Here is a 26,033-nt window from a genome sequence, read left to right on the forward strand (position 1 = left end):
GCCACGGGGCTGGGGGCTGAGAGCATGGACGAGGCCTCCACCTAGCCCTGTCTGCAGCCGAGGACCAGGCCCAGCCTGGCCGCCCACCGGCCGCCCTGAGCGTCCCCTGCTCCTCCAGGGCCGATCTACTCTAGAGAGGTCTCGCCTTCCACCCAGGCTGAGGCTCAACCATCACAGATGCCAAGAGGGAACCAGACAGCGTCTCGTCCCACCCACGTGTGCCCTGAGGAGGAAGTGGGGACACACAAGGAGCGTGCTAGGAGGCCATTCTAAAGCTCTGGAGGAGAAGGCAGCCCTCCCGCACCCCTCAGCTGTCCCCGGACGAGGGGTACCTGCACGACGGGATGTCCTCCCGCAGATGCCTTCACGGCCCCCCGGCTGCCCTCCGTCTCGTAGTGCGCTCGGTGGTGGGACTTGGGCTGCACTTCGATCCGCAGTTCGTAAGGTCCTGAGAGGGCCGGCAGCTGCCAGTCGAGGGCAGGCAGGGACGGGCTGAAACGAGCACAGAGCACGGGCGCGTTAGCACAGCCGCCCCGCGCCACCAACGCGGACAGTGCCCGCCGCGGCCACCCCGGGCCCGTGCAAGCCGGCGCCCGAGCATTCCGGTGGACGGCCCGGGCTCCCAGGCAACGTATGCGAGTCAGACGGAAGTATTCCCCAAGCACGAGCTGAAGACGTCTTCCTTTCTTCCTCTAGAAAACGCATCATAGCCTATTTAACCTTCCTAATCAGACAGAGTCCGGAGCTCACTGGAAACCCTCCACGCCGCATGCGGGCCTGGTCCGGCCACCATGGCCCCATCTCCCGTCACACCACTGGCTGTGTGGACTGGCAGGGAGCTGTGGACACAGCCGGGGGGTGGACGTGCCCCCCGTGACCCCCTAGTTCTAGATTCTGTGACTCAAGGACAAAAAGACGACAGTACCGATGCCCCAGCACCGTGAGGATGAAGCAGCCCTAAGCAAGGGCTGACCTGAAACAAAAACGCTCAAAAACTGCTGACGGAGCAGCGGTCGCTCCTTTTTCTTAGCAGAGGGCTGCCCCACAAGAGCGCATTTCCTCACACCCCGGGAAACTGAGGCTGTGGCCAGGCTGCCCGCCGTGGAAGTGAGAAGGTGCAGCAGGGAGGCAGGCTAGGGCCCCACCTCCTGCTAGCACACTCAGCGTCCCTCACCCTTTAAACACACTGAGAGCTGAGGTAAGAAGTTACGATGTACAACCTACTTGGGTCCCCAAGCCCAGGGCTCAGTATCAACGGGGAGTGAGCTGAGACCTGTGCTCTGGCCTCCCTTCCACCAAGGCAGGGCATGGCTCATTTCAGCAGATGGGCCAGGAGCACTCTTCTACAGCAGGCAGGAGCACTCTGCAGACAGACGGGCAGGAGCACTCTCCTACAGCGGGCAGGAGCACTCTGCAGAAAGGCGGGCAGGAGCACTCTCCTACAGTGGGCAGGAGCACTCTCCTACAGTGGGCAAGAGCACTCTGCAGACAGGTGGGCAGGAGCACTCTCCTACAGTGGACAGAAGCACTCTCCTACAGTGCACAGGAACACTCTGCAGACAGGTGGGCAGGAGCTCTCTCCCACAGCGGACAGGAGCACTCTTCTACAGCAGGCAGGAGTACTCTGCAGAAAGGCAGGCAGGAGCACTCTCCTACAGTGGACAGGAGCACTCTCCTACAGTGGGCAGGAGCACTCTGCAGACAGGTGGGCAGGAGCACTCTCCTACAGCGGACAGAAGCACTCTCCTACAGCAGACAGGAGCACTCTGCAGACAGGTGGGCAGGAGCACTCTCCTACAGTGGGGAGGAGCACGCTGCAGAAAGGCGGGCAGGAGCACTCTCCTACAGTGGACAGGAGCACTCTCCTACAGTGGGCAGGAGCACTCTGCAGACAGGCGGGCAGGTGCACCCTCCTACAGCTGGCAGGCGCACCCTTGACACAGAGGGACAGAGAGCTGTGTGGTGCTGTCAGGCTACCCTGGGCCCTGCATGTCATCTATGACCCACCCCACACGTCCTCCTGTGTCATGCAGGTCCCTGGGGACGGTGCTACTAGTGCCAGGGAATCCCAAATGGAAGTCAGGCCCTCCGCCCATGCCTAGCCCCCTCGCCCTCCACCCGTGCCCAGCCTCCCTCGCCCTCCGCCTGTGCCCAGCCCCCTCGCCCTCCACCCGTGCCCAGCCCCCTCGCCCTCCGCCTGTGCCCAGCCCCCTCACCCTCTGCCTGTGCCCAGCCCCCTCGCCCTCTGCCCGTGCCCAGCCCCCCTCGCCCTCCACTCGTGCCCAGCCCCCCTCGCCCTCCATGCCATGCCCAGCCTCCCTTGCCCTCCGCCTGTGCCCAGCCCCCTCACCCTCTGCCTGTGCCCATCCCCCCTCGCCCTCCATCCATGCCCAACCCCCCTCACCCTTAGCAGCCAGCCTCAGTAGCTGCCACATAACGTTTCAACTTCATCTTTAAGTATGTGCACTGGAGACTCAGTAAATCCCTCCCTGTGGCAGGAGAAGTGCGTGCTATGCAAAGGAGAACCTGAGACACATGGAAGCGGGGCACGTGGGGGTGGATGGAGTTCCAGGAGACATCACACCTCCCTCCCAAACACGAAGCAATACACACAGGACAAACCACGACTGACAGGCGACGTTCACAAAACAAAACAACAAATAAAATACATGTATATTAGAAAAATGCCCTGGAATCAGCTTAAAATGGGATCAAACATATAATTTCTAAAGTCAAGTAACTAAAATATCATTTGAAATGACTATATATCATTACATTCATACCTTTATAGTAATTTGGACATCCAGGAATGGAATTATTTCTAAATGCACCAGGTGACTTTACTATCAAAATAAACTGTGCTCAGTTCTGTGTTCTCTCCTCAGTTTTGTGAACACGTGGTTTGAATTTCTCCTGAGAGGGTGCGGCTTGTCTCAGGATGGGGAGAAGTGCTCAGATGAGTCACCTCCACCGAGCCTGGATGTGCTGAAAGAGGGCAGGTTCCAAGGGTGAGCGTGTCGGGCCCCAGGTGCCTCAGCCACCCACAGATCAGGGCCTCAGCAGATCCCGCAGACCTGGGACGCGGGCTGGGGGGCAGGGAGTGTGCCATCTGTCCCGGGCCTCAAAACCCAGAGCCCCCTGCAGCCAGGAGTTGCGTCCTGACTTGACCCTGCCAGGTAAGAAGGAATCCTCCCCGAATAAGAGTGGTCAGGACATGGAGAGGCCAGACAGGGGCAAGCAGGCCGCCTGCCCACCGGCAGCTGTTTCTTTTAACCCTAGTTCAATGCTGTAGGGCAGAACCTCTTGGTTAGATTATCCCAGACCTGACTCGCCCAATGGTAGGTGCGACCCTTTGATTAGATGGAGACATGACTCCACCCATTTCAGGTGTGTCTCACTTAGTTTACTGGAGTCCTTAAAGGGGAAACATTGCAGAGAAACCTCCGAAAGGAGAGCGTTGACACAGGAGTAGCCAGTCAGAGAGCAGACGCTTACAGAGACGTGGACAAAACCCAGCAGAAGCTGCTATGGTTCCAGCCAGAGCCTGGGAGAGCCAAGGGAAGCCGAGAGATGAAAGCCAGCCCCAGAGAAGCAAAGTGAGGAGCCCCCACAGGGACAAAGGCTGGAAGCAGCGGAGCCCAGGAACAAGGGGCCTGCAGCCACGTGCCTTCCCAGCTACAGAGGGGCTCCTGAGCCATCGGGTTTTCCTGGGTGAAAACAACCTCTCACTGGTGCCTCAGTCTGGACACTTTCACTTCCCTAGAATTGCAAACTAGTAACTTACTAAACTCCCTTTCCCATTCTGCAGCTAGCAAACTCCACAGGGGGGAGGCCCCTCCCCAGCCCAGCAGGTTCCTTCTCCCATTCTAGGGGAACATTTTCATTTAAAAGGCCCCTGTTCAACTTCCATTAGCTCCAGCCAACTCAGCCTCAGTGAATGCCAGCACCGCTTCGGAGCACCAGTAAAGTAGGTGTACAGCGGCCGTCCTGCCACAGGCAGCGGTGAGGCGAGGAGGGCTGTGCGGCCAGGCTGGGGACCAGAGGGGGTCCCCTATGAATGCACCTGATGCTAAAGGCTTAAATACGAAAACTGTGAATAGCCAACGTTCCACTTTATTTTGTGTAATCTTACAGATGCTGTCGATAAAATTAAAAGACAATCCTTTTCTATAAAAATGAAAAACAAGTAAGAAACATAAAATTTACAACAAAAAGAACTTGCCTCACATGGCTCCCAGGGAGGAAAAAAGACAGGAAGACGGAAGAAGGGGGGAGCGGCAAAGAGACAGAACGGAGTTTCAATTCCTCATAGTTTGGTTAAAGGCAACTTGTATTTCCCTACAGAAAAGCCACTCTAAACCACTCTTCACTTGAATATTACAAAAATAAATTTGTCTAAATAATTTGTTCTCGAATCATTTACAGATTTAACAATACAGCTTGTACACAGTCTGAAGTAAGACTGGCGGACAAAATAAATATTGTTAAAACAGACAATTAAAATGATAGCTTTTGGTTAGAAATATTCACCAAGAACTTGGCAGCTCCACAAAAGCCGGCAGATTTGTGTCTCTGACCCACAGCAAAGACTGGCTCAGAGCTCGGGCGGGGTTCACCCCACCTGCAGCCCCCGCCCCCCTCCCCACCTCGCCTGGCCCCCCTCCCCTCCTCGCCTCACCCCCTCCCCTCCTTGCCTCGCCCTTCTCCCCTCCTCGCCTCTCCCCCTCCCCTCCTCCCCTCCCCTCCTCCCTCTCCCCTCCTCCCTCTCCCCTCCTCCGCCTTGCCTCCCTTCCCTCCTCACCTCGCCCCTTCCCCTCCTCCCCTCGACCCCCTCCCCTCCTCACCTCACCCCCCTCCTCTCCTCGCCCCCTCCCCTCTTCGCCTCAGCCCCCTCCCCTCGCCCTCTCCCCTCCTCCCCTCACCCCCCTCCCCCTCCCCTCCTTCCTTCCTCCGCCTCGCCTCCCTCCCCTCCTCACCTCGCCCCCTCCCCTCCTCCCTTCGCCCCCTCCCCTCGCCCCCTCCCCTCCCCGCCTTGCCCCTCCTCTCCTCGCCCCCTCCCCTCCCCACCTCGCCCCCTCCCCTCCCCACCTCGCCCCCTCCCCTCCCCTTCTCCCCTCACCCCACTCCCCTCCTCCCCCTCCCCTCCTCCCCTCATTGCCTCGCCTCCCTCCCCTCGACCCCCTCCCTCCTCTTCCCCTTGCCCCCCTCCCCTCCTCCCCTCGCCCCTCCCCTCCTCACCTCGCCCCCTCCCCTCCTCTTCCCTTGCCCCCCTCCCCTCCTCCCCTCACCCCTCCCCTCCTCATCTTGCCCCCTCCCCTCCTCCTCTCCCTTCCTCGCCCCCCTCCCTAGCTCTGCCTCTGCTGGTCACCACAGACAGACAGAGTAGTGACCAGGAGCTGTGAGTCGGCCACTACCATGGGCTATGGCCCAAACTCAGCTCAGCAACTAGGAATAAAGAACAATTTAGTAATTCAAACTTGCTTCAGTTTAATTTGATTTTTCAAAAAGCAACCCTCAAAGACCCCAAAGCTGAGAGGTCAAAGTTTATGTGAGCCCCACCCACTCTATTCAGAGGCTCTGAGCAGACCCTCTCCCCATGCACACACGTAAGGCTAAGACTGCCTACAGCATAAGGGTAACGTAACGACCTTTTTTTATAGAAAAAGTGACGTTTCCTAGCAAAACAAAATATATAATGTGGTGCCCCAGCTTTTTTAACTCTTACAGATCATATTTTGAGCATTTTAGCATATTTCTCAAAAACGGTTAATCACAGCACCACATTTCACGTGAACAGTCTGCGGCCCCTTGGCCGGGCCTGTGTTGCGTGAAGCCGTCCAAGAGGCCAGGGGCACAGACACCTGTGAGCCCATCTGGGCTGTATCTCAGCCCCGCCCTCAGCCAGGCTCCCAGGCTGAAGCGCAGGGACGTCTTCACGCTGGCCCGTGTCCCTAGACTGCTTTCCCCGGGAGCTCAGCACAGCGGCTGCGGCCACAGATGTGACTGCCGGCTTCCCAGCAGCCTCACCAGCCAAGGAGCTCTGACAGCTTTTCGTCTTGGCCAATGTTATACACCAAGGAAGGTTTCAGGTTGTTCTCATCTTCATTTAATACTCACAGTGCAAAACTGCCCACCAACACGGTAAGCTTTAATAATAAACACAAATAAGTACTTCGACGCCACCAGGAGCAAAGTCTGAAAACACCTGACTCTGTGGAGCGTCCCCTTTACCTGCTCCCATGTACCACGTTAGTGGCGACGTGGACTCCTGACCGCCCTGCGGCAGTGTCCATCGCCACCCGAGCTGCCCTTCCCCTTTCCAAAAGGGCCCTTGTGTGCGAAGGCTGGGAGTCACGCTGCTGCAGAGTCTCTGGCCTGTTTGGCACAGTCACTGCGGCAGTGACAGCCGATGGGCTCGTCAGCAAGGGGCCGAGGCTCTGTCCATGCGCAGGAAGGACCCAGGGGCACCAAGACTCCAGCAAGGTCACTCCACAGGGGGCGGGACCAGGCAGCGGTGGCCCTCCACAGCAGCCGACGCCATGGCGGCTGAGGGTGTGTGCAGCCGAGAAGGCCACACAAGGAGGCAGGCCGCACAGGGCCCCCGCCCACCCGCGTGCCGGCAGAGCTGGGGCCGTGGGAAAGGCCTTCCCGCCCAGCAGGGAGTCGGCCTCCCAGGCCGAAGCCCAGGGGACAGCAGGTGGGCCAGCCCTGACCTCTGGCTGGGGCTGCTCCCCATGGCCAGCCCTAAAGGCACCACCCCTAGCCACCCTGCTGGAACATGTGGCCCCTCTGCAAGGCCCGCCTGTCCCAGCATCATGGACCTGCCTCGGAGCCCAGGGCACCTCCAGTCCCCCTGTCTTGGCTCCCCATCCATCTGTTTAGCTCCCCGTGATTTCCAGACACATGGATGAGGGCTGCACACCTTAGGGTATGCCCCACAGGAGGGGGCACAGGAGGCCCCAGGAGTGGGCAGTGGAGAGGGAGGTGGGAGTGGGCGGCCAGGAGGGACCCAGGAGTGGGCAGCGGGGAGAGACCTTGGAGAGGACGTGCTGGAGCGGGGCGGGGTGGGAGCTGCAGGCAACGTGCCTCAGGAATGGACCTCACCCCCGTCCGGACCCACAGGCGCGGGGAGGGGCACCCACCCGAGCGGCGTGTGTCAGCACCCACGGTTCCCCGTGCCACACAGAGCCCAGGGCAGGAGCCCCAGGCCTCGGGGCTCCCCACTCTCGTTTTGCATCAAGAAACATCTGGTGTGGTTTCCTCATGTCTGAAACGGGTTGGGCCCCGGCCTCCTTGCACGGCATGCCCAGCCGCCCCGAAGGCCGGCAGAGCTCCGGCTCCCGGCAGGTGCCATTGTGGGCACAGGGCTCTGGGGAACACGCTCGGCCACGCCCACCTGCGTGGGCCCTCCACTCCCCCAGGGACGGTCCTCCTCCCACGATGCGAGGTCCCCCACCTTCGGCAGGCCCCGGAACACGTGTGCCACAGCGCCCACGGCAGACACAGAATGCTGCCAGCAGCCACCCCACCCTTGGTGGCCGCCCACAACATGCGGGGACTCCTGGCGAAACCGCCGCACCCCCTTGGTGACGCGCAGGCCCCACGGCCATGCCCAGGGCTGAGGCAGGGGTCGCCCCTGGGTCTCGGGACCGGGACGTGCCTGGCGGTGGAGCTGCTCCAAGATGCCACATCCAGCAGGCTGCCCAGGGGGCCGTTCCTGCGCTCCCTGCAGGCCACAGCCTCCGGATGGGACAGTAACGTCCCAGGTGCAGGGGGCCGGGAGGACAGACCAAAGGCAGCTGCACGTAGAAGCCCTGGAGGGAGGTCAGCAGCGCCCGACTTCCAGCCTGCCCTCTACCAAAGGCCACCTTCATGCTCCTGGGACGCACCTCAGAAGCCCTGACAAAGCGCAGGCCCCAGGGGACACACGAATGCATTCTCTTCTCAAGAACCCAAGACACACTGCAAATACGTTGCATTAATTTGTGTCTCAGGGTCTGGGCCTAACTGAGAATCATGGTCTCCCAATCAAACTTGAATCTCAACAGCGGGGACTTGATCTCCTGCTTCCCTTGCAACCAGCACGGGGTGGGACACACAGCTGCTTGGTGAACTGACTCTCAGAGGAAAGGTCCAGGCAGAGGTCAGCTGTCTGTCCTCAGGCACTCGCCCTCGCGGTCAGGGGTGCAGAGCAGTTTGGGGAACCTCAGACCGAGGTGCTGAGGCTCAGGTGCCGGGGCCCGACGAGAGCAAACCCTGCTCACTGCCGCGCACAGCCACCGTTCGGGGAGCTCAGTTACTCTATGAAATGCGCCAGAATTCCAGATCTCAATGGCTCTACTTAAAAATCTGAGTGTAAAGCCACAAAGATTCACTCCGTTTAATCCCACAAGTACTTGAGTTCCTGTTTCTCCTTTCGTGGCTAATAATAGACGTTAAGGGGATAACATCTGAGAGAGAAACGAATGCCGACAGTCACACACACGCCATGGGCAGAAAACACAGGAAAGGCAGGGCCATCTCCTTCTCTTTCCATCTCTCTCCTTCCCAGCAATTTAGAAACGCTAGTTGATATGTGATGACATTGTGAGCCACTGATTGTACACCATTTACGGAACGTTTGTATGTTAAGAATGTATGTGCTTGCACGTTGTTTTATCAATAAAAATTAAAGAAAAGAAAAGTAAAAATCCCAACAAAACTTTAGTTGAAATTGCTGGGCTAATGTTTTAAGTTAGAAATCAGTGCTGCAAAGCTCCTTTCCCAAGTGTCTACTATGAACTGGATAACTCCAGGAAAAAACTAAACAAAAGAAGTAACTAAAATGTGCTTGGGTCTTTGGAAAGCTGTCTGCAGCCTGCACAGTGGACAGCAATTTGCAGCCCAAATCCTACCAAGGCGACGGGCTCAGCTGCGGCAGAACAGGGGCGTCTGCACGGAGAGCAGGTCCTGTGTTTTTCAGTGTTTCAGAGCACAGTGCCCTGGGCCCACGGAGACTGCCGACCCCACCCAGGAGCTGGGGTCAGCCTCGACGCAGAGCCCCTCGACGGCACATGGCCCCACTGCAGCTGAGTACGCGGCACTGCTCCCCAAAGGTTCACGTCCAAGGGGCTCGTCACCGCCCACCAGCAGCTTGTCCCAGCCACCGGGCCCCGTGTGGCAACAGTGCAGACCTGCAGGTCTCTGGAATGCTCTGTGCTGGGCATAGTGGACATCGGAGGCAGCATTTCAGGTCCTGTTTCTGCCCATCATCGTAGGAGGCCCCAGCCTGAGCCTGACGGTCCCCTGAGGACCCTCACTCACAGCCCCTGGCCCCTCAGCAGGCCTGGCGGCAGAACTTTCCCAGCAGACACTTTTTCTTCCATGATTTTCAAATAACTTGCTCCTCCTGCAGGGTCCAACAAAACAGCAAAACGAGGCAATGCACGTGGGCAGGCACAGCCAGGCACCTCTGTCCACGTCGTGGCCACCACGCTGACAATGCCCCTGAGCCTGGGCAGCGGCTGGCTGGTCCGTGGTGACGTCCGCACTGCCTGCATTCCTGGTGCCGCTGCCAAGTGTCTCCTCAGCCCCTGGGGGCGCAGTGGCTGGCAGGCAGCCCTATGTGGGCACCTCCGCAGAGCCGTGGCGAATCCTGGGGGTGGTGGAGGACGCTTCTTCCGGTCACCCTGAGGCCAGCACCTGCGTCCCCGTCCAGCCTTGCCGCCATCCAGGAGGGCCATCGGGTCCCTCCTCTTCCTGCCCATGTCCCCAGCAGGCCTGGGCAACCCTGTCCTGCAGGCAGAGCGTCCACACAACGAGGACAATCAGTGATGCCACTGGCCAACTCAGCCTTTGCAGGAGGGAGCCACGCAGAGGCCAAGTCCGAGGGAAGGACAGACTTAGGTGCCATGCCAGGCTCTCGCCAGCAACACACTTCCCAGCACCACCTGGGGCACCTGGTGGGCACCCAGTGACATGAGCCCCTTGCCCAAGGACCCTCTGGACACAGCAGCGTGAACTAACTGCGGTCCCGGCCTACTCTACAGGGGAGCTGTTTTACTTCTGTGGGTACTCGGCCCCTCGAGAGTTCGCTTCCATGTCCCTGGCCGGCAGGAGCCGAGGTAGGCCCAAGGGTGCTGATGGCCCAGCCTCCCGGCAGGTGCTGCCCAGAGCCCAGTGGGCATCAAGGCAGAGGCCAGCAAGGGTGGCGGCTTGGAACAGCCACGACAGAGGTGGGGGGAGCCGTCAACTCGCCCCACTAGGCGACCTTTGGCCTGGAGGGTCACGCCAGCGTTGACCAGCGCTCCGTGAGCCCCTAAGCCGTCCCCCTCCCAGGCCCCACGGCCTGCGTTTGCGGGGGCTGTGCCGGAAGCCCCCTGTGGGCACCCCTGTGGGCCACAAGCTCTGTGAGCGCCACAGGAATCTCCAGAGGCCTCAGTTCCCCAGGTCCCCGGATCCCCGGTTCCCTGCTGTGTGTTCACGTCCACAGCCACGACTGGACCTGAGCATGGGGAGGGGACAACGACGTGGTCAGCCTGGCCACAGGACCCAGAGACCAACCCACACCCAGGCTACACGTGTCCCCTTCCCGCCACCCACCCCCTCGGGCTCGGCACATGCCCGCGGGGCAGGAGAGGGGGGCTCCTGCTACGGACTCCGCCGAGCTCCCTCTTTCTGCTGCTCTGCAGGCTTCTGCGACTCCAAAACAGGGTGAGGAGCGAAACACTCAGATGATTCATAAAGTCCAAGAGGCACCAGTGTTAGTTTTATCAGATTCTTGGAAGCTGGTAACTGGCATAGCATAAAATTCACTGATAGGACTAAAACTGTCGACATCTCCCCCAGAAGCCTAAAGAAATGACAGAGAAACCAGCAGACTTGGCTCTGAGCCAGGTGGGGTCCTGGTGAAGACGGCTCGTTAACCCTCTCCTGCCAGCACTCAGCTCCAACACACAGTGTCTCACGTAGAAGAGTTTAACTCAACAAGCACACTTCTAAGACTTCGAAGGGACTCACCCTAAAAGGGCTTTGGGCTCGCCCATGCTAGCTGCTTTTTTAGGCTAAATTCCCCATATAACTTTGTGTCTTTAAGGGAAATCCAGAGACAACCCCCGGCGCAGCCAGCTAAAGACACAAACTCTTCCCAGGTCGGCGTGCCCTACCGCGGACGTGCGAGGAGGACCGGTGCTGTCCCAGTCCCATGCGCGTCCTGGCTCAGCACGTGGGAGCCCCGGGGGAGAGAGGCTGAGCGGTACGGTGGTGAGCAGCCATCCCAACATCAGGGCCCCAGATGGAGATGAAGCTGCCCCACACCAGCAGCTGGGAGCTGCCACCTGCAAATGCTGACCCCTCCCTCCTGCAAAAGGACCAGATTGCCCACGGGGAGGCTGGGCAGCTGGGCTGGCCATGGGCTGGGGTGAAATGAAGGGTGCGGCCAGGCACTGAGCTGAGCAGAGGCAAGTCCCTGGCCTCAGCCCGGGAAGGATGCAATGGAAAGAGCCTGTCCTTGCTCAAGAGGCCACACAGCTTTAACCCGGTTCCAGAGCAGAGAGCTGACCGTCTGGCTTTTCATCAAGTCACCCACAATTTCTAGGCCAGTGGCCACCTGCCAGTTTAACTCTAAAATAGTCCTGAACTCCAAAACTACAGAATTCTACCCAAAACTCAAACAAACGTTATCACTCATCCAACTGCATCAGGAACTCGGGCCCATCAGAGCACAGAGAGGGAGAGCCATTGAGGCCGGATGGACACAGGCCCAGATGCAGACCCGAGCAGGAGAGGCAGTGGGGTTGCTGTAACGAGCGCCTGCAGACTCTGGGGTGGGGAAGCCACGGCGTGGCCGGGCACGCGCCTAGGGCGGGCTGCCTGCGAGGAAGCTGGCCCCTCTCGCCGGCCAGAGGCTCTGCTTCCAGCTGCCCCACAGCCTGCAGATGAGATCAAAGGGAAACATATTGTAAGAGACCAGGAAACACATTTCCACAGGGGCCCAAAACAGTGGAAAACCGTGGCTTCGGGCGCGCAGAGGCTGGTTCTGTACTTTCCTCGTTTGTTTGTTTGCATTAGCTGGCAGGCATGGCGTGGCTCACACCTAAAGAAGACCTGTGGCCCAAAGATAAAGACGAGCACATCATGTGGCCCTCGTAATTACTGCTAAAATCCCCAACCAAAGGAAAAAAACAAGCACCAGCGTGTTCCAAAGACCAAACCAAACACGGCCTGACGTGCTGGCACCAGCACAGCCCCGCCCCCGAGGGGCACCTGCTCTTGAGCAGGCCCACAAGGGAATGAGTGACTGACGGCTAAACCCAAACCCAAGCCGGTGGTGAACTGCAGCTTGTAAAAGCACATACGAGCATCTTCTGGGAGGGCAAGAAAGGGTTTGCTGAGTCCGTACAGCTTCTCACAAGCCTCCTCACACCCAGTGGGCTCCTGCTGATGGCCTCGCCTGGACAGGGTCAGCTGTGAGCATGGCCACCTCCTGGTCATGCAAACACAGCATGACCCAGACTGCGTCCTGCGCGGGACCGGCCTGCCTGCGGGGGTGAGCTGCTGACAGACTTACTTCTCTTCACATAAAAACTGTAAAGGCACAAACTGCAAGCAAACCCAGTTTTTATGTTTTTAGCCTTACAAATGTATTGTTTTCCACATCCACATTTATGAATTACACCCAGGCCTGAGATACCTGGGCTGGGTGGTACCTGAACAACGGCCCCGACACATTTATGGCAAAACCGGGTGGAAAGGCAGGTGCTCCTCGTGCAGATCGAGACCAACTCGCGCCGCCTCCCCTCCGGACCCCAACGCCTGCTTCCAGCGCACCCGTCCGGCAGGGGGACAGCGTCCCACTCCCACGGCCTCCATGCCACAGGCACGTGCCAAGGCGGCGCCAGGACCCCTGGGCCCAGGGCTGTGCCATGCCCTGCGGGAACCACGCACTGTTGCAACTGTGCAAAAACACAGGCCTGCAGATCAGCACACACACCACACTGCACGAAGGGGGGGACCGACACGGCAAGCGAGCCTCCAGAGCTCCTTCTAACATAAATGGAGACAAAAAGACAAGCAGAAAGCACACCAAGACTTTACTGCCCGAAACCGCCTGCAGGATTACGTGGGTGTTCACATTCCCTTTTGGGGAGATGGCCCCCACTGTTGTGCTGTAAGATGGTGCCGTGCGCACAGGCAGCTCTGCCCAGCACTGGATGGCATTTCCGGACCCGTCATGCCTCAGAGAGAAAGTCCCAGGCCGAAACCCCTGTGCAGGAGGCCATCCGCACCCAACTGCTGGGAAAGCGCTTAAGTTAAAAGCAAAAAGGTTGGCCCAACAGACTGAACCAGCACCTCACACTGCTGAATAGAAAACTCAACTTCAAACCGGGAGCTTTAGAGTTCACTTGGGGGCTCTGTGTCCAGGCAGGAGGGGCGGCTCCTCCGGACAGCCTGCTAGCTGGGGACAGGCCCACCTACCCCGCCCGCTGGACGTTCCAGTCCCGGCTGTGGCCTCTGACGGGGACAGGAGGCGGCCGGCAGGGGCTGTTGGGGATGCGGCGGCTGGGCTTGGGGTGGGGGCAGCTGGGTTTAGCCCGAGGCCGGGACTGAGCCCCAGGGGTGGGCAGCTTACCTCAGATAGGAGGTGGGTGCCTTGGGCTTGGCCCAGGAGTAGGGGTGCTGGGGCACTGAGAGGTACTGCTCGCAGAAGGCACCCTTCCTCAAGTGCTGGAAGCCTGGGAACTCTTCGGGCGGGAAGTCGCTGGCGGGCGGCGCGGGCCCCGGCTCTTCCCCCGCCGGCTCCACCTTGAGCGCCACTGAGGGCACATGCTCCAGGGCGGTCTTGCGGGCCTTGACCGGGACGCCATCGCCCAGCTCGAGGGCGCCGTCGGTGCTGAGCGCGTTGATGGCGGCCACGATGGCTGAGCTGGTGTACTGGGTGGAGTCGCCCAGCCACGTGTCGTCGGTGACGCTGACCCGTGGGGAGCCCTGCGGGGACGGCGTGGGCGAGGGGTGTGGGGAGCAGGACGGCTGCCGGCCGTTCAGGCCGTACTTTCTCTTGTTGCACGGGGAGGGTGGCCGCGAGGTGCGTACCCCCAGCCAGCTCTCCTCGGTGACGCTGGCTCTGGGCGAGGTGGATGGCGAGTGCCTGGGGGAGCCGAGCAGGGTGCAGGCACCCAGGCCGCGGGGGAAGGCCTCCTCGGGGTCGGTGGTCTTGGGGGACACGCAGGGGGACTGCCATGGGGACGTCTGGGGGGACGCATATGGGAAGGAGTAGTTGGACTCGTAGGACGAAGCCTCAGAGTTGCAGCTGCGGGAGGACAGGCTGCCGGCCGGGCTCAGGCTTGAGGGGTCGCGGTAGGCCTCCAGGCCGGGCAGGCCCAGTGTGGCGGTGGACGGGGGCCGCTTGTGCGCTGCAGCGTCGTCCACGTCCACGTCGTGGAAGAAAGGGCTGCCGCCATGGTGCAGGCCCAGGTATGGCGTGATCTCGATGCGCGGGCTCTCCAGCATGGGCGCGCCGTTGGGCCGGGCGTGGCCGGATGGCAGGAAGTAGCCCGGGGGCCCGCCGTCCGCCGCCCCATAGCCCGAGGGGTGTGTGGGGGGCCCGGCCGAGATGACGGGATTGGACGGCTGCAGGTCATGGCAAGGTGCGGGCAGAGAAGCGTGGGCCGTGGGGAGAGGCAGGCCGGAGCTGAGGCCCGCGGGCGCATACCCGTAGGGTTCTGGAAGGAGAGATGGGAATCCGCGTGAGGGGCCCGCCACGGCGCGCCAGAGCCACCGGCTGCGCCCACCACCCCCTCACCCCACCCCGTGACCTCCTCCCCCCGCCCCTCCCGCGGCCTCCTCCCCCGCCCCGACGCCCCCACTCCCCTCCCCTGCGCGTCCACAGCAGCGCAAGGGTCTCCCGCTACAGGGACTCTCCCGCCCCAGCGCTGGGGCCTGCCTGGCCCCGGGGTCAGCACACAGCGTGAGGAGCTGGCCGCCGGGCTCACCGCCAGCTGCTCAGAAAGTCACCTGGGCTAGGGTCCCTCAGGCGCAGCCTGACCCTGCTCGGTCCAGGTCCCGGGTGGGCGAGGGGGAGGAGCCTCAGGGGCGACCCCGACCCCACCCGCCCACCCCAGACACTGGCCCCAGCCCACGCAGCGGGAGCCCGGCCCCACCGCCACAATCGTCCAGAGCAGCCAGAGGGGGAGGGGGCGCCCGGCACCCCTGAAGGCGCCTTGCCGGAGGCTCAGGATCCTCAAGCCCAGGGCTGTCTCCCGGACTGCCCCTCAAGCCTCTCGGCCACGTCCGACGACAGCAGTTCCCCCCCCAGTCGCTGAACACGTCTGGGCACCGGGCCTGGGGGACTGGCCGCTGCCGTCCAAGGTGAGGTCCCCGTGGGTGGCAGAGGCCAGGGGGGCCCTGGCACAGGAGAGGGGCCAGGTAGCCACGTGGCATCAGCAGTACAGGGCAGCTGGGGAGGGCCCATAGGCCAGGGTGGGGGCCGTAAGAAGGGCAGGCCGGGAGTGGGAGCTGGCACTGGAGGGTATAGCCGGCAGGGCCTGTCTGAGCCTAGAGCCGTCCTTCCCCCTTCACGACTGTCGTCTTTACGAGAGCACTGTTTAGGAGCGCACCCTAGGAGCACGCCCTGGCCCCCCGCCCTGCCGCTGCAGCCTCACCCCTTACCCCCCTGCAGCTGCAGCGCGGCCCTCCCTGCTGCGTGCTTGCTGCAGGCCTCAGGCTGGCGGAACTGTTAGATATTGTACTGAATAGACAAGGCATCTGTCATCAAGCCCATTTCCCAATTTTACTTTTGGGTAGGAGTACCCCCGTGTGTCCAGAGCCCCAGGAGCTGACCCTGGGCCCCCACCAACCTCCCAAGCGCTTCCTGGAGCGAACCTTAAAGGGGTTTAAGTGTCATTCCTAAATAGGCAGACTCCTATAGTTCCCCCTCCCAATTAGAAATACTATGCATGTCTATCATTTCTTTGGAAACCCAGCTAAACTACCAATTATTGGCAGGATAATTTCAAAGAATAAAAAAAAAAACTCCTAATCTGGCATGGCCCACCTCAGGGCCCACAAGCTGCCCCAGGCCTGGGCTGGCTGCACCACGGCCCCTGGCACCCAGGCAGGACCCACACAGGCATTTCAGGCTGGTGGGCACGCCATGGTGGTGCCAGGGAGACTGTGGGGGAAAGCAGAGGGCACAGGGAGGCCCACCTTAACAGTTCTTGTTCAGGCCCCACCTGAGGACTGGAGTGGAAATGGCCTGGGGCAGAGAACAGGCACAGCACAGAGACCCAGGGAGTTCCACCCTGAGCCATTAAATTCTACTCAACTATCTCAGTAAGCCTTGATTCCGGGAGCAAAAGAGAAAACGCAAACGCTTTATATGACAACAGCAAAAGACTCACGTGCCTGCGAGTTCTCCTGGGCTAAGCACAGCACGGGATGGAAGCCTTAAGCACCTCCACTTAATTCAATAGCACCCAATTCAACTGCCCTTTGAGGACCCACCATTCAGTGACAAAGGAGCACACCTCATCTTCTTTCAAAAAAAAATAAATTGGAGTCCCCAGCTTCCCTCCCAGAGTCTAAGTCTTTTCCTCCTGGTTGAGCCCACCTTCCACCTGGCTAGCCAAGGCTTCTCTCACCTGGGTGGAAGGAACACCTGTGCAGGACACCTGTGGTGGTGGAACTCCTGTGTGGGACACCTGTGATATAGGAACACCTGCTTGGGGCAGGCTCCTGTCCTCCTTCCCAGCCCCTTCACAGCTTGTACTCAATTTGGTTCTACCAACCACTAACTCCATTCAAATTTGAATTATCTAACTATTCCAAGGTATTACATTTACATGGATGAAAATACTTCTAGCCTGTCCTGGCCATCCTGAGATGCTGAGGCACCTTTAGGGTCAGTTCCCCGGAGCCTTGGGGACTGGCCATTTGCCAAGGAGGTGCATTAAGTTACAGGAAAGGTGAGTACAAAGAAACAGGATTATTTTAAGCAAATATTGTATAGCACCTATTCAAAATTATCTAATGAAATAAAATGTCCTAAAACCACAGCTTATCCCCTAAGCACATGCCCTGCACCAAGTGTCCCTTCTGTGCATTCAGCAAAGGGTGATGGGGCCGGCCTGTGGGGGCTAAGAGCTGGGGGCGGGGCGGGGTCTGGCCCGCTGAAGGAGGAGTCTCTTCTCGGGAAGTCCAGTGGCCATGGCCTCATTTCAGAACCCCACAAATTTACTTCTGAACAACCAGCAAAAAAAAAAACAGTATATCAATGTATTTCCTACCGAGTCGGAGAAGACCAGCAGATGAGAGTATCTGACCGCGGCCCACCCCTCACCAAGGGCCGACGCTGGCCCAGCCAGGGGGTCACCAGGTGCCTGGAGCCCGGTGCCCAGCGCCAGCCTGCACGGCCAGGGGAAGACAGGGGAGGTGAGTGGAGTTCAGGATTGCTGAAGGGAGACCAGGGGAGGTGAGGGAAGGCCAGGAGAGGAGAGGGGAGGGGAGGCGAGGGGCAGCCAGGGGAGATGAAGGGACGCCAGGAGAGGCTAGGGGAGGCGAGGGGAGGGGAGGAGAGGGGAGGCAAAGGGAGGCGAGGGGAGGCAAAGGGAAATGAGGGGTGGTGAGGGGCAGCCAGAGGAGGCCAGGGGTGGCCAGGGAGGTTGGAGGAGGTGAGGGCCTGCCGCCCTGCCTCTCGGGTTCATTCTGACGAGCACCCCCCTGCCTCCGCGAGACTGCGGCAGCCAGCTCTGCCTTTTCCTGGCTAAGGACCTCGTTTAGATCTGGGTGGAGGCTGCGACCCCTCCTGTGCACAGAGGCCGGCCTGTCTCCGCCTGGGCGGGCGACAGAGGCTGTTGTGGATACGGGCAGGATGATTGTTTTGCATGTGTTGGAAATAAAACCACAACCACACACCAGCCCCTGGCCCTGGCGCTGGGGCTGTTTACGTAGCAGCTCAGGAGAGCTCACGGGGTGGCACGAGGGACGCGGCCGCCTGGCGTGTGACAGACAGGGACAGCCTTGAGGGGCATTTTCCCACTGCGCGCCCAATGATCTGCCAGCGAGGAAGATTTACAGAGGCAAGTCTTGGAGACTGGTGCCAGGAGCGGTAAACAGCCCCGGGTTACATAAGCGTGCACTCAGCCTTCCAGGCCCAGCCCGGCCCCGGGGTCCTCGACGTGGGCTCCGAGCACACACATCTGATCATTTGTAAGTAACCATTTCCACGGTCTCTGTTTTCAAGGAATTAAAAAATATCCAAGTAGTTCCTGGGTAGCCGCGGTCTTCCCCTGAAGAAAGGATAGAAATTTGGAGTGTCCTGACCCTACAGACAGCTCTCTTTGGGGGAAACGCCTCTGGACTTTGGGCCCGATAAACAGGAGGCGTGTGGAATGCTGCGTGCGGTAGTGGCTGCCCCACGCACCTGGGAGATGGCTGCCTGGCCACCGAGGCTCGGGGGGCTCCTTCCCCGTGGCAACCGCTCCCTCCCTGCAGCACGCCAGTCCCATGAGAACAGTCACTGCTGTTTGGTGAAGATGCATTTGGGAATAAACATCCTTCCAAATCCTCATCTTCTGAAAGAGATGTCCCCTTTCCACACATCAACAGTCAGGGCACTAAATGCCAGCCGCGGCTAGTTACATACAAGGGGCCACTGCAGACTCTCGGGGTGCGCTGCTGCTGGAGAGGCCCTGGTGGCTGCCTCCCGAGTTGCCACGGCGACAGCGCAGCCTGGGCCGCCCCAGAGGCCTGAGAAAACAGGAGCCGGGGCAGGAAGTGGCTGCAGCCGCCAGCTCCTTCCTTCCCGCGAAAGGCAGGAGTTCCCTTCTCCGCCCGAGGGGTGGGCAAGCGGGGACATGCACGCGGAGCCCCAGCACCACCCCTTCCCTGCCGGACCCAATTAAAAAGAAAAAACACTCTTTTCATTCTCCCCACAAATGGTACAGCTGCCTAGTGCTCTGGGAGCAAACAAATTCAGAGCCCAGCCACTTCCTCAAACAACATGGGGATGTGCGAACCCAAAGAGCAAAAAGTCCAAGGAAGCCTGCTGGGTCCCAGTGACCCACAGGATCCCCGAGGGCCCAAGCAAAGGCTCCTCGTAGGCCACGGTGCTCCCGCCACCCCCAGGCTCCATGCATGGGACCCTACAGAGCAGGGGTCTGATGTAATTGGTACAACTGAGGCCCACCTTGCTCTCATTCCTGAGTTTATCCACTCAGACCCACTCCAGAGCGGTGGACAGCAGTTCCTAGCACTCATTAAGGGCTGGGAGTTCAATTAATAATTTGATAAACAATGGAACATAATTACTAGTTAAAAGAAAAGTAGGGAAAAAGCATGAAGTCCTGCATCTCACACACTGACTAAAATGGGAATGCTTTCCAGCAACTTTTTCCTGATGCCCGAAAACGGAGGGGAGGGGCTGTTGCAGGCTCTGCCTGTCCCTGGGGCTCCGTCCTCCCAATGGGGTCTCCCTGTCCGGCACCCCTGGGTCCTCCCCAGCCCTCGGGCTTTGCAGATGGGGAGGAGGGCGAGGGCAGTGTGCACTGGGGGGCACAGCACTTGCCTTCTGGACCGGCGTCTCCGGGTAGAAACAGTGAGAGCCACTTCTGAGCGGGCGTGGGGGGCAGGCATGGGGCACATGCTGAGGGCGGGCCCCCCACCGCCCAGCCTCTGGCCCAGGTCCCTGCCCCCTACCTATGGTCGGGGCCCTGGCAGCCACAGCGGGAGGGTGTAAAACTGCACGATCCTTATCAACGGAACCTGAGGCCCCGTGTGTATCTCTATGGGGCCTGTGCTGAGCCCACCCGTCCCGCGCCCAGTGTAGTCTGGGTGAAAAGTTCAGAAAATTCCTACTAGTCATAGGGTGGTGCTGGTGGGCACCCCACCGCATGGAGCTGAGGGCTCAGGGAGCACAGGGCCAGGCACTGGCTCGCCTCGCTCCCCCTTAAAGAACCCCGGGACAACAGGTGACACCCCTTCCTGACGCAGAGGCCAGGGGGCCGCTGCTCGCTCACCCCAGCACTGGGCAAGGCCTGGCCCTGCCGCGCCTGCCTCCTGCCCCGCGTCAGCACAACTCCTACACTGCTAGGAAAGCGGGCAGCACGGAGGGCACAGGGTGCCCCATCCTGCGGGAGCAACCATGGGGGCCACCCCCTGGAGGGACGCACCTGGCCCTGGACATGCGGCTCCAGACAGGGGACACGAGGCTTCTCAGGGGCAGGCAGGTGGAGGTTGGACATTGTCCACCCGAGAGCCGCTGCCTTGATGGGCATTTCCAAGTGAACCGACAGCCTCAGACGTTGTGCTGAGCCGCGTGGTGGAGCACTGGGGAGGCAGAGGGAGGACCACCAGGGGTGCAGTGGGGCCCCTGGCCCCACTTCCACCCAAATCTCTTCCCCACGGCACGGTCTGGAGACAAGGCCACGAGTGGGGTGTGGGGGAGGGAGGGGAGAAGTGGGAGGTGGCCGGATGGGCGGCCCATGGACACTTAGGTCTCAAGAGCCAACAAGACACTAGACCTTCAGAAAGAGGGGGGTGGGCGACGCCGAGGTTGTCACCCTCTGAGCCAACAGCTGCGGCCTCTCCTGGCCAAGGCCCTGCCCCGAGCCTTCCTGGTCCCCACAGGTCGGCGGACGGAGAGGGCCCGGGGCCTCGGCTCGGCTGTGAGGAGGGGGGAGGCCGGACGAGGGGCGCCCTGGGCTCCTGATTCCGGGAGTGCCGGGGAGCCGCGACCAGGCACAGAGGCTCCGAGGGTGCGCGGGAGCCGGACCCCCGCCCCCACGACAGCCCCACCAGCCCCCGTCGCTGCGGCCGGAGCCTCCTTTGGACAGAGAAGAGAAAACGAAAGAAAGCGACGGTTCTCGCAGTCCCGGCCAGTTTCGCAAGCGGGAGCCGCGGCCCGGGCCGCGGCCGAACACCCCGCGACCCCGCGCGGGGCCCCGCGACGGGGGCGACCCGCGCGGCCGGGGTCGGGACGTCCGGGCCGGCGACCCCGCTGGAGGCCGGGGCGCCGCTGCTCGGCCCCTGGCGCTGGCCCCGGGCGCCCGCGGCCGCACCACAACTTCCAGGCGCTGGGCCTCGGACCCCGGCTCCCCACCCCGCGCCCCGGGGACCCCCGGCCAGGGCTGCGCTCCCGCCCCGCGCCCCGCGGCCCCACGGAGCCCACCTGCGGCGGCGCCCGCGCTCTGGTTGAACTCGAAGAGGAACTCGAAGTCGAACTCCTGCTCCTCCAGCCCCGTCATGGCGGGCCGGGCGCGGGCACCTGCGGGGCGGGCGGGCGCTGCTCCCCGCGGGCTCCGCGTAACGTGACCCCCGGGCCCCCCCACCCCGGCCCTCCCCGCCCCGGGCCCCGCCCTCCCCCGCCCCCCCGGGCGCCGGTCCCTCCCCCGCCCCCCAACTCCCCCGGGCCCGCCCCCGCCCCCGCCCGGTGTTTCCGGGTTTCTATAAACGCGCCTCCCGCCCCGCCGGCTTCCGAGTCTGAAATAAACTCTCCCTGCGCGAGGCGGCGCGCCCTTCACCCAGCCCCCTCCAGCGCCCCACGCGGGGCCGGGCGCCCCCAGGGCCCCACCCCCACCCCCGGGACCCGGGCGCCCGCCGCCCTCCGGGACCCGCGCCTGGGCCCGCCCCCCGTCACCCCATCCCGCTGGCGCGGGGGCGCTGGCGGCCCGGGAGCAGCGTGGACCTCCACGGGGACAAGGGCTCAGCCTGCCCAGTGCCCAAGCAGGACGGCCCGGGCCTGGAGGAGAGCCCGCTACTGACTTGGATGTAAAAGTTTAAAGAAAAAAATCGCTTTGCAGAGGGCTGGACCTCTCCTCCTCCAGCCGCGCGTTCTGCCGCGCTGCTGCCCCACGGCACACAAACTGTCCCTGGGCCCGGGCTGAGGACCCTGAGTGTGCTTGCAATGCGTTATGGAAGAGCTTTGCAACTTCAGGCAACAGGTTCCGAGAATACCACTTTTCTTCACCTCTGCTAAAGACATGACCAAAAGTGGCAGGTAAATGGGGGGCTGTCCCCAAGCATAAGGAATGTGACCCCCCCCCCCGCCACTCCCCCACCCCCGTGCCTTCATGCTGGCTGCCACCTGGCTCAGCCTCTGCTGGCTTTTACCTTGGGGCACCCCTGGGCCTTTGCAATACTGTTTCCCTTAGTCCCCACTCTAAAACCCACATGCACAGTCATGCACACATTCACCCGTGTACACGCTCACATGCACACTCACCGTGTGCACACTCACACAGTACACCTGCCAGTGAGTCTTTGAGGAACCCCTTGTTTAAAAGGGCAGGGGTGAGGCAGCACTGAAAACATGCAGCCCACAGCTGTGACCCCCAGGATGCCCGCGCCCCCCGCAGCTTCCCCGGGCCTGGGAAGGGTGTGAAGTGCAGCTGGACCAGCAGGCGGAGGTGGTGGAGGAAAGGGCTCTGGGGGAGATGCACAAGGGAGTCAAGAAGGGAAAGGAGGGGTGGGGTATAAATTTCAATGTTTGCAACTCTGTTGCTCATCAAAATGTCTTCCCTTCTGCCCTGGGGGCCCTTTGGCCCTGCGGGTATCGCTTTTTCCAGAAGCAGATAACCCGGCAATCACGTGGAGTCTCCAGCGCTCTTCCTTGGTGACCCTTTTCAGATGGCTAGTTTTCTCCCGCGATAAACTATAGTTCAGTTTGGCCTGATTTCGTCTCTAATAATAGTTCTCACTTTGAGATGTATGTTGGAGGGCTCTTGTGTTTTAGTTTGCTTTTTGCTGACCTTCAGGCAAATGGAACTTCTGCTTTCTGTTGAGAAGCTGCAACATTTAATTTTCTTTGTTTTCATTCTTTCTTTCAACTTCAGCCACCTTCTCACTCCCGGCAAAAAATCACACACAAGTAACAGTCTTTATCATCTGTTTACACTAAAACTTTTTGCTAAACTCATGTGGAGAAAGTGGGTTCACGCTTTGGTCCTGGCACAGGCCCCATGCATTCCTTGGCCCTGAGGAGGCGAGGCTCAGGGCTGTTCCATGGTGAGACCGAGCTGGTTCCCCCAGGTTTCAGATCCCCACAAGGCAAGCAGGTGGGCTGGCTGCTTTTAAAATGCCCCCTTCGCACCTCTCACTGACACCTCCACCCCACCCCAGTGCCAGGAGGTGGGGGGGGATGGGGGGACGATGGGTCCTGGCTCTCCTTTGCCAAGTCATCAGACGCTCCTGTCTTGGTGGAAATGTTTAGGTTGGACGGCGTCCTGCAGAGGCTGCCCGGATGCCAGGAGGACACAAAGCTGCAGTGTTGGCTGTGATAAGGCAGGAGCAAGCACCGTGCCGTTTGCTAATCTGGATTAGGAAATAATGCCGCGAAGTTAAGTGGTGGCAGAACAGAGCGAGCTTTGTTCTGGGCAGCTCCGAGCGCGGCCTCCGCCTGGGTGGCTGCCTGCAGGCCTGTGCCTCCCGCCCTCCCCATGACAGACAAGCACGGGCTTCCGAAGGAGCCCTGGAGAGGGGGCCCAGCCCAGGGGCTGGGCTCGGGGGGGCCCTGGAGAGCGCGCCCAGCCCAGGGGCCGGGCTCAGGGGGTTGGGGAGCTCCAGGTCCCTGGGGTGCAGCTGCTGCCTATGACCCGATGGTCGAGACGCAGGATTTTCTTCTGGCCTCTAGACCCAGCCCAGCAGCCCGCGGTTTGCTTGACGCGCCCTCCCTTCCGCGCCCTTTGCCTGCATGTAGTAAAGACTCCATCAGATCTTTTTGGTTAGGCTGGTTTTGTAGTCCTTATCAACTTTATCAGTGTTTGTTTATTCAGAGGCCACTATTGGGCCTAGCTCATTGCATTTTACCAGAAGCATTTGCCAAAATTTTCTTAATTAGTAAACAGGAAAAATCACCATCAGCCCCACAGATGTACTCTTATAAGAGAAAAGAGATCCCTTATTATGGACAGAATCTGACTGTTCACCTAGACTAGACTTGGAAATTATATGAAGACCAACCTTTTTGCAGCAGGGATAAGAATTATGTAGGGAAAATGCTGAAATAAGTGTCCAAGGATTTAAAATCAAAACCTCAGCCAAAAAATATTTTTAAACTTTTCTAATTCAAGATCTTTCACGTGAACATTACCCGACAGTTACATTTCAACATTTTTAAAAAGTGGGATGAAATGGCAAAAAACATGCACCATAGCTACTTTCCTTGATACAGATGTACGGAGTCCTTTATAACGCAAGGACTCACAGACATGGAGGAGAGCGTCGGTCACGGACCACGCTTACGGCACTGGTTCCCTGTCTTTACTGAGAAGTTGGTTCCCCAAAGTCGGCATCTTCGGGGACAGAAGTCTCCTGCACATGGGGTGCCCTGTTTATTAGATGAGCAGAGGAAATGGCAGTATTTCTGGCACTTGTCGGAAGAATGTCGGCCCTTATTTTTTAAAACAGAGAGAGCTATGTATTCATAGGAGGAATGGTTTGCAAGCTTTCTCAAAATAATTTCAAGAAAATACTTCAGTCGCTGGAAGGTTTTGGAAAGTTAACTTCCATTTTAAGTCATGAGTGTGCCATCTTGAACCCCAACTGGGGCTTCTCACCGGTTTTCAATGGCACCTGCAGGGGCCACCAAAGGTAGGCATTTCCTGGGTAGGCTTGGGTCCTCCCGGGAGCCCAGACGAGGCCGTGCTGGGCAAGGAGACTTGGACTGGGGACTTGTAAGTCGACATGCCGGAGGCTCTGAGAATTTCATATCTAATGGACTTGTCACCAGGAGGCCAGAAGGGAAGAGCAAATGCCAGATTTTAGGGACCAAAACTTATGTCGATTTTTTTTTCCTATTAAAAAAGCAGCTTGAAATTCGGCGGTCATTTTTCCAACTGGCCTGAAACCTTTTCTACGGTTGGATCACATTTCTCTAAGGTGGCTTTAGTTAGCGCTGTAGACTGGCAAAGCACTCGGTCACTTTTAGTCCGGCTTGTGGAACCAAAAGCAAAACGGCAGCCCCCGAGTGGCCCTGGCCGGTTTAAGCACCCCTTGGCACTGCCCAGCTCAGAGCAGGGCCAGCAGCAGGCAGAGCTGCGCAAGGGCCCGGCGCCCGCGCTCCCGGAGCAGGGTTGTCTTTAGAGCCAAAGTGTGGCCTTACCGCTTTCCGAAAGAAACCCGACCCTCTTTCACTTTCATAAAAAAGCTAAATGAAATTACACCGCATCCCAAAGTCCACGCTGAGGTTCTGACTGCTCTAGCCTCAGCCCGGTCCCCAAATCTGGCGTTCTGAGTTGTCCACGGCCCGCCTCCACCTCGAGCCGGGAGCCGAGGCCAAGTTCGCGGAGTCAGCGCGCAGAGGAGCGGAGACACCTATTGGCAAGAAGGCGCATCCAGGGCCGAGGCTGCTTCGGGGAAACACCAGGGGGACACCGCTTCCCAGCCGGCGCGCGCCGCCCGGCGCCCGGCCTCGCCCGCCCTGCGGCGCCGGACCCCGGCCGGGCCTTCCCCCCTTCCCGGGCCGGGGAGCCCCGCCATCCCGCGGGCGCGTGCCGCGTGGCTCGCGGGGCCGGGGCCGCCGGCTGCGGGGGGGCGGGGGGGCGGGAGCGGCGCTGCGGGGGGAGCGGCGGCGCCGGGTTACCTTCCTCCGCTGACTTCATGGTGCCGCGGGCGGGCCGCGCGGGCCGCGAAGTGCCTCCTCTCCCGCAGACGGCAGCCGGAGCGCCGAGTGGAAACTTGGAAGGGCCTGGGAAACTCGTACTTGGCATCCACGCGGCGGCGGCGAGAGCAGGAGGAGGAGCAGAGGCACCCTCCTCTCCGCGCCCCGCGGCCTCCTGGTGCGCGGCCGCCGCCCCGAGGTCGCGTCTTCCCGGCGGCAAGTCGGGTGCTTCCCACCGACGGAAACCTTCTGGCGTGGCTCAGCGCCGCGCGCTGTGGCCAAGTGTCATTGAGGGGCGTGCGCGCGCGTGGCAGGGACCCCCGGGCTGCGGCCTCGGATCTGAGCTGGGTGGTGGGGGGCCTCCGAGGTGTGCGCCCGCCGCACGCGCCCCCTGCCCGCTGGACCTCGGCGCCTCGACTCTGCCCGGCGAGTTTGCAAGAGTCTCCACGGTTGGCTCTGACGC

The 26,033-nt window shown here is 60.6% G+C and overlaps 1 protein-coding gene across 3 annotated transcripts in view; it reads right to left on the reverse strand.

Moving 5' to 3' along the window:
• NFATC1 (nuclear factor of activated T cells 1) overlaps positions 1-26,033 on the reverse strand; it is a 106,276-nt gene extending 80,243 nt beyond the window's left edge. For 2 of the 3 annotated variants that reach the window (XM_077135180.1, XM_077135178.1), the window contains exons 1-3: positions 25,553-26,033; positions 13,610-14,699; positions 333-492 (exon numbers count right to left, since the gene is read on the reverse strand). In XM_077135180.1, coding sequence (XP_076991295.1) covers positions 333-492; positions 13,610-14,699; positions 25,553-25,679 — 1,377 coding nt within the window. In that variant the 5' untranslated portion in view covers positions 25,680-26,033. Of the gene's footprint in view, positions 1-332; positions 493-13,609; positions 14,700-21,142; positions 21,262-25,552 lie in introns of those variants that run through there. The other variant, XM_077135179.1, reaches the window with a different exon arrangement.

Source organism: Tamandua tetradactyla, chromosome 18, assembly GCF_023851605.1.
Source record: "Tamandua tetradactyla isolate mTamTet1 chromosome 18, mTamTet1.pri, whole genome shotgun sequence".
In the NCBI taxonomy this organism is placed as follows: Eukaryota; Metazoa; Chordata; class Mammalia; order Pilosa; family Myrmecophagidae; genus Tamandua; species Tamandua tetradactyla.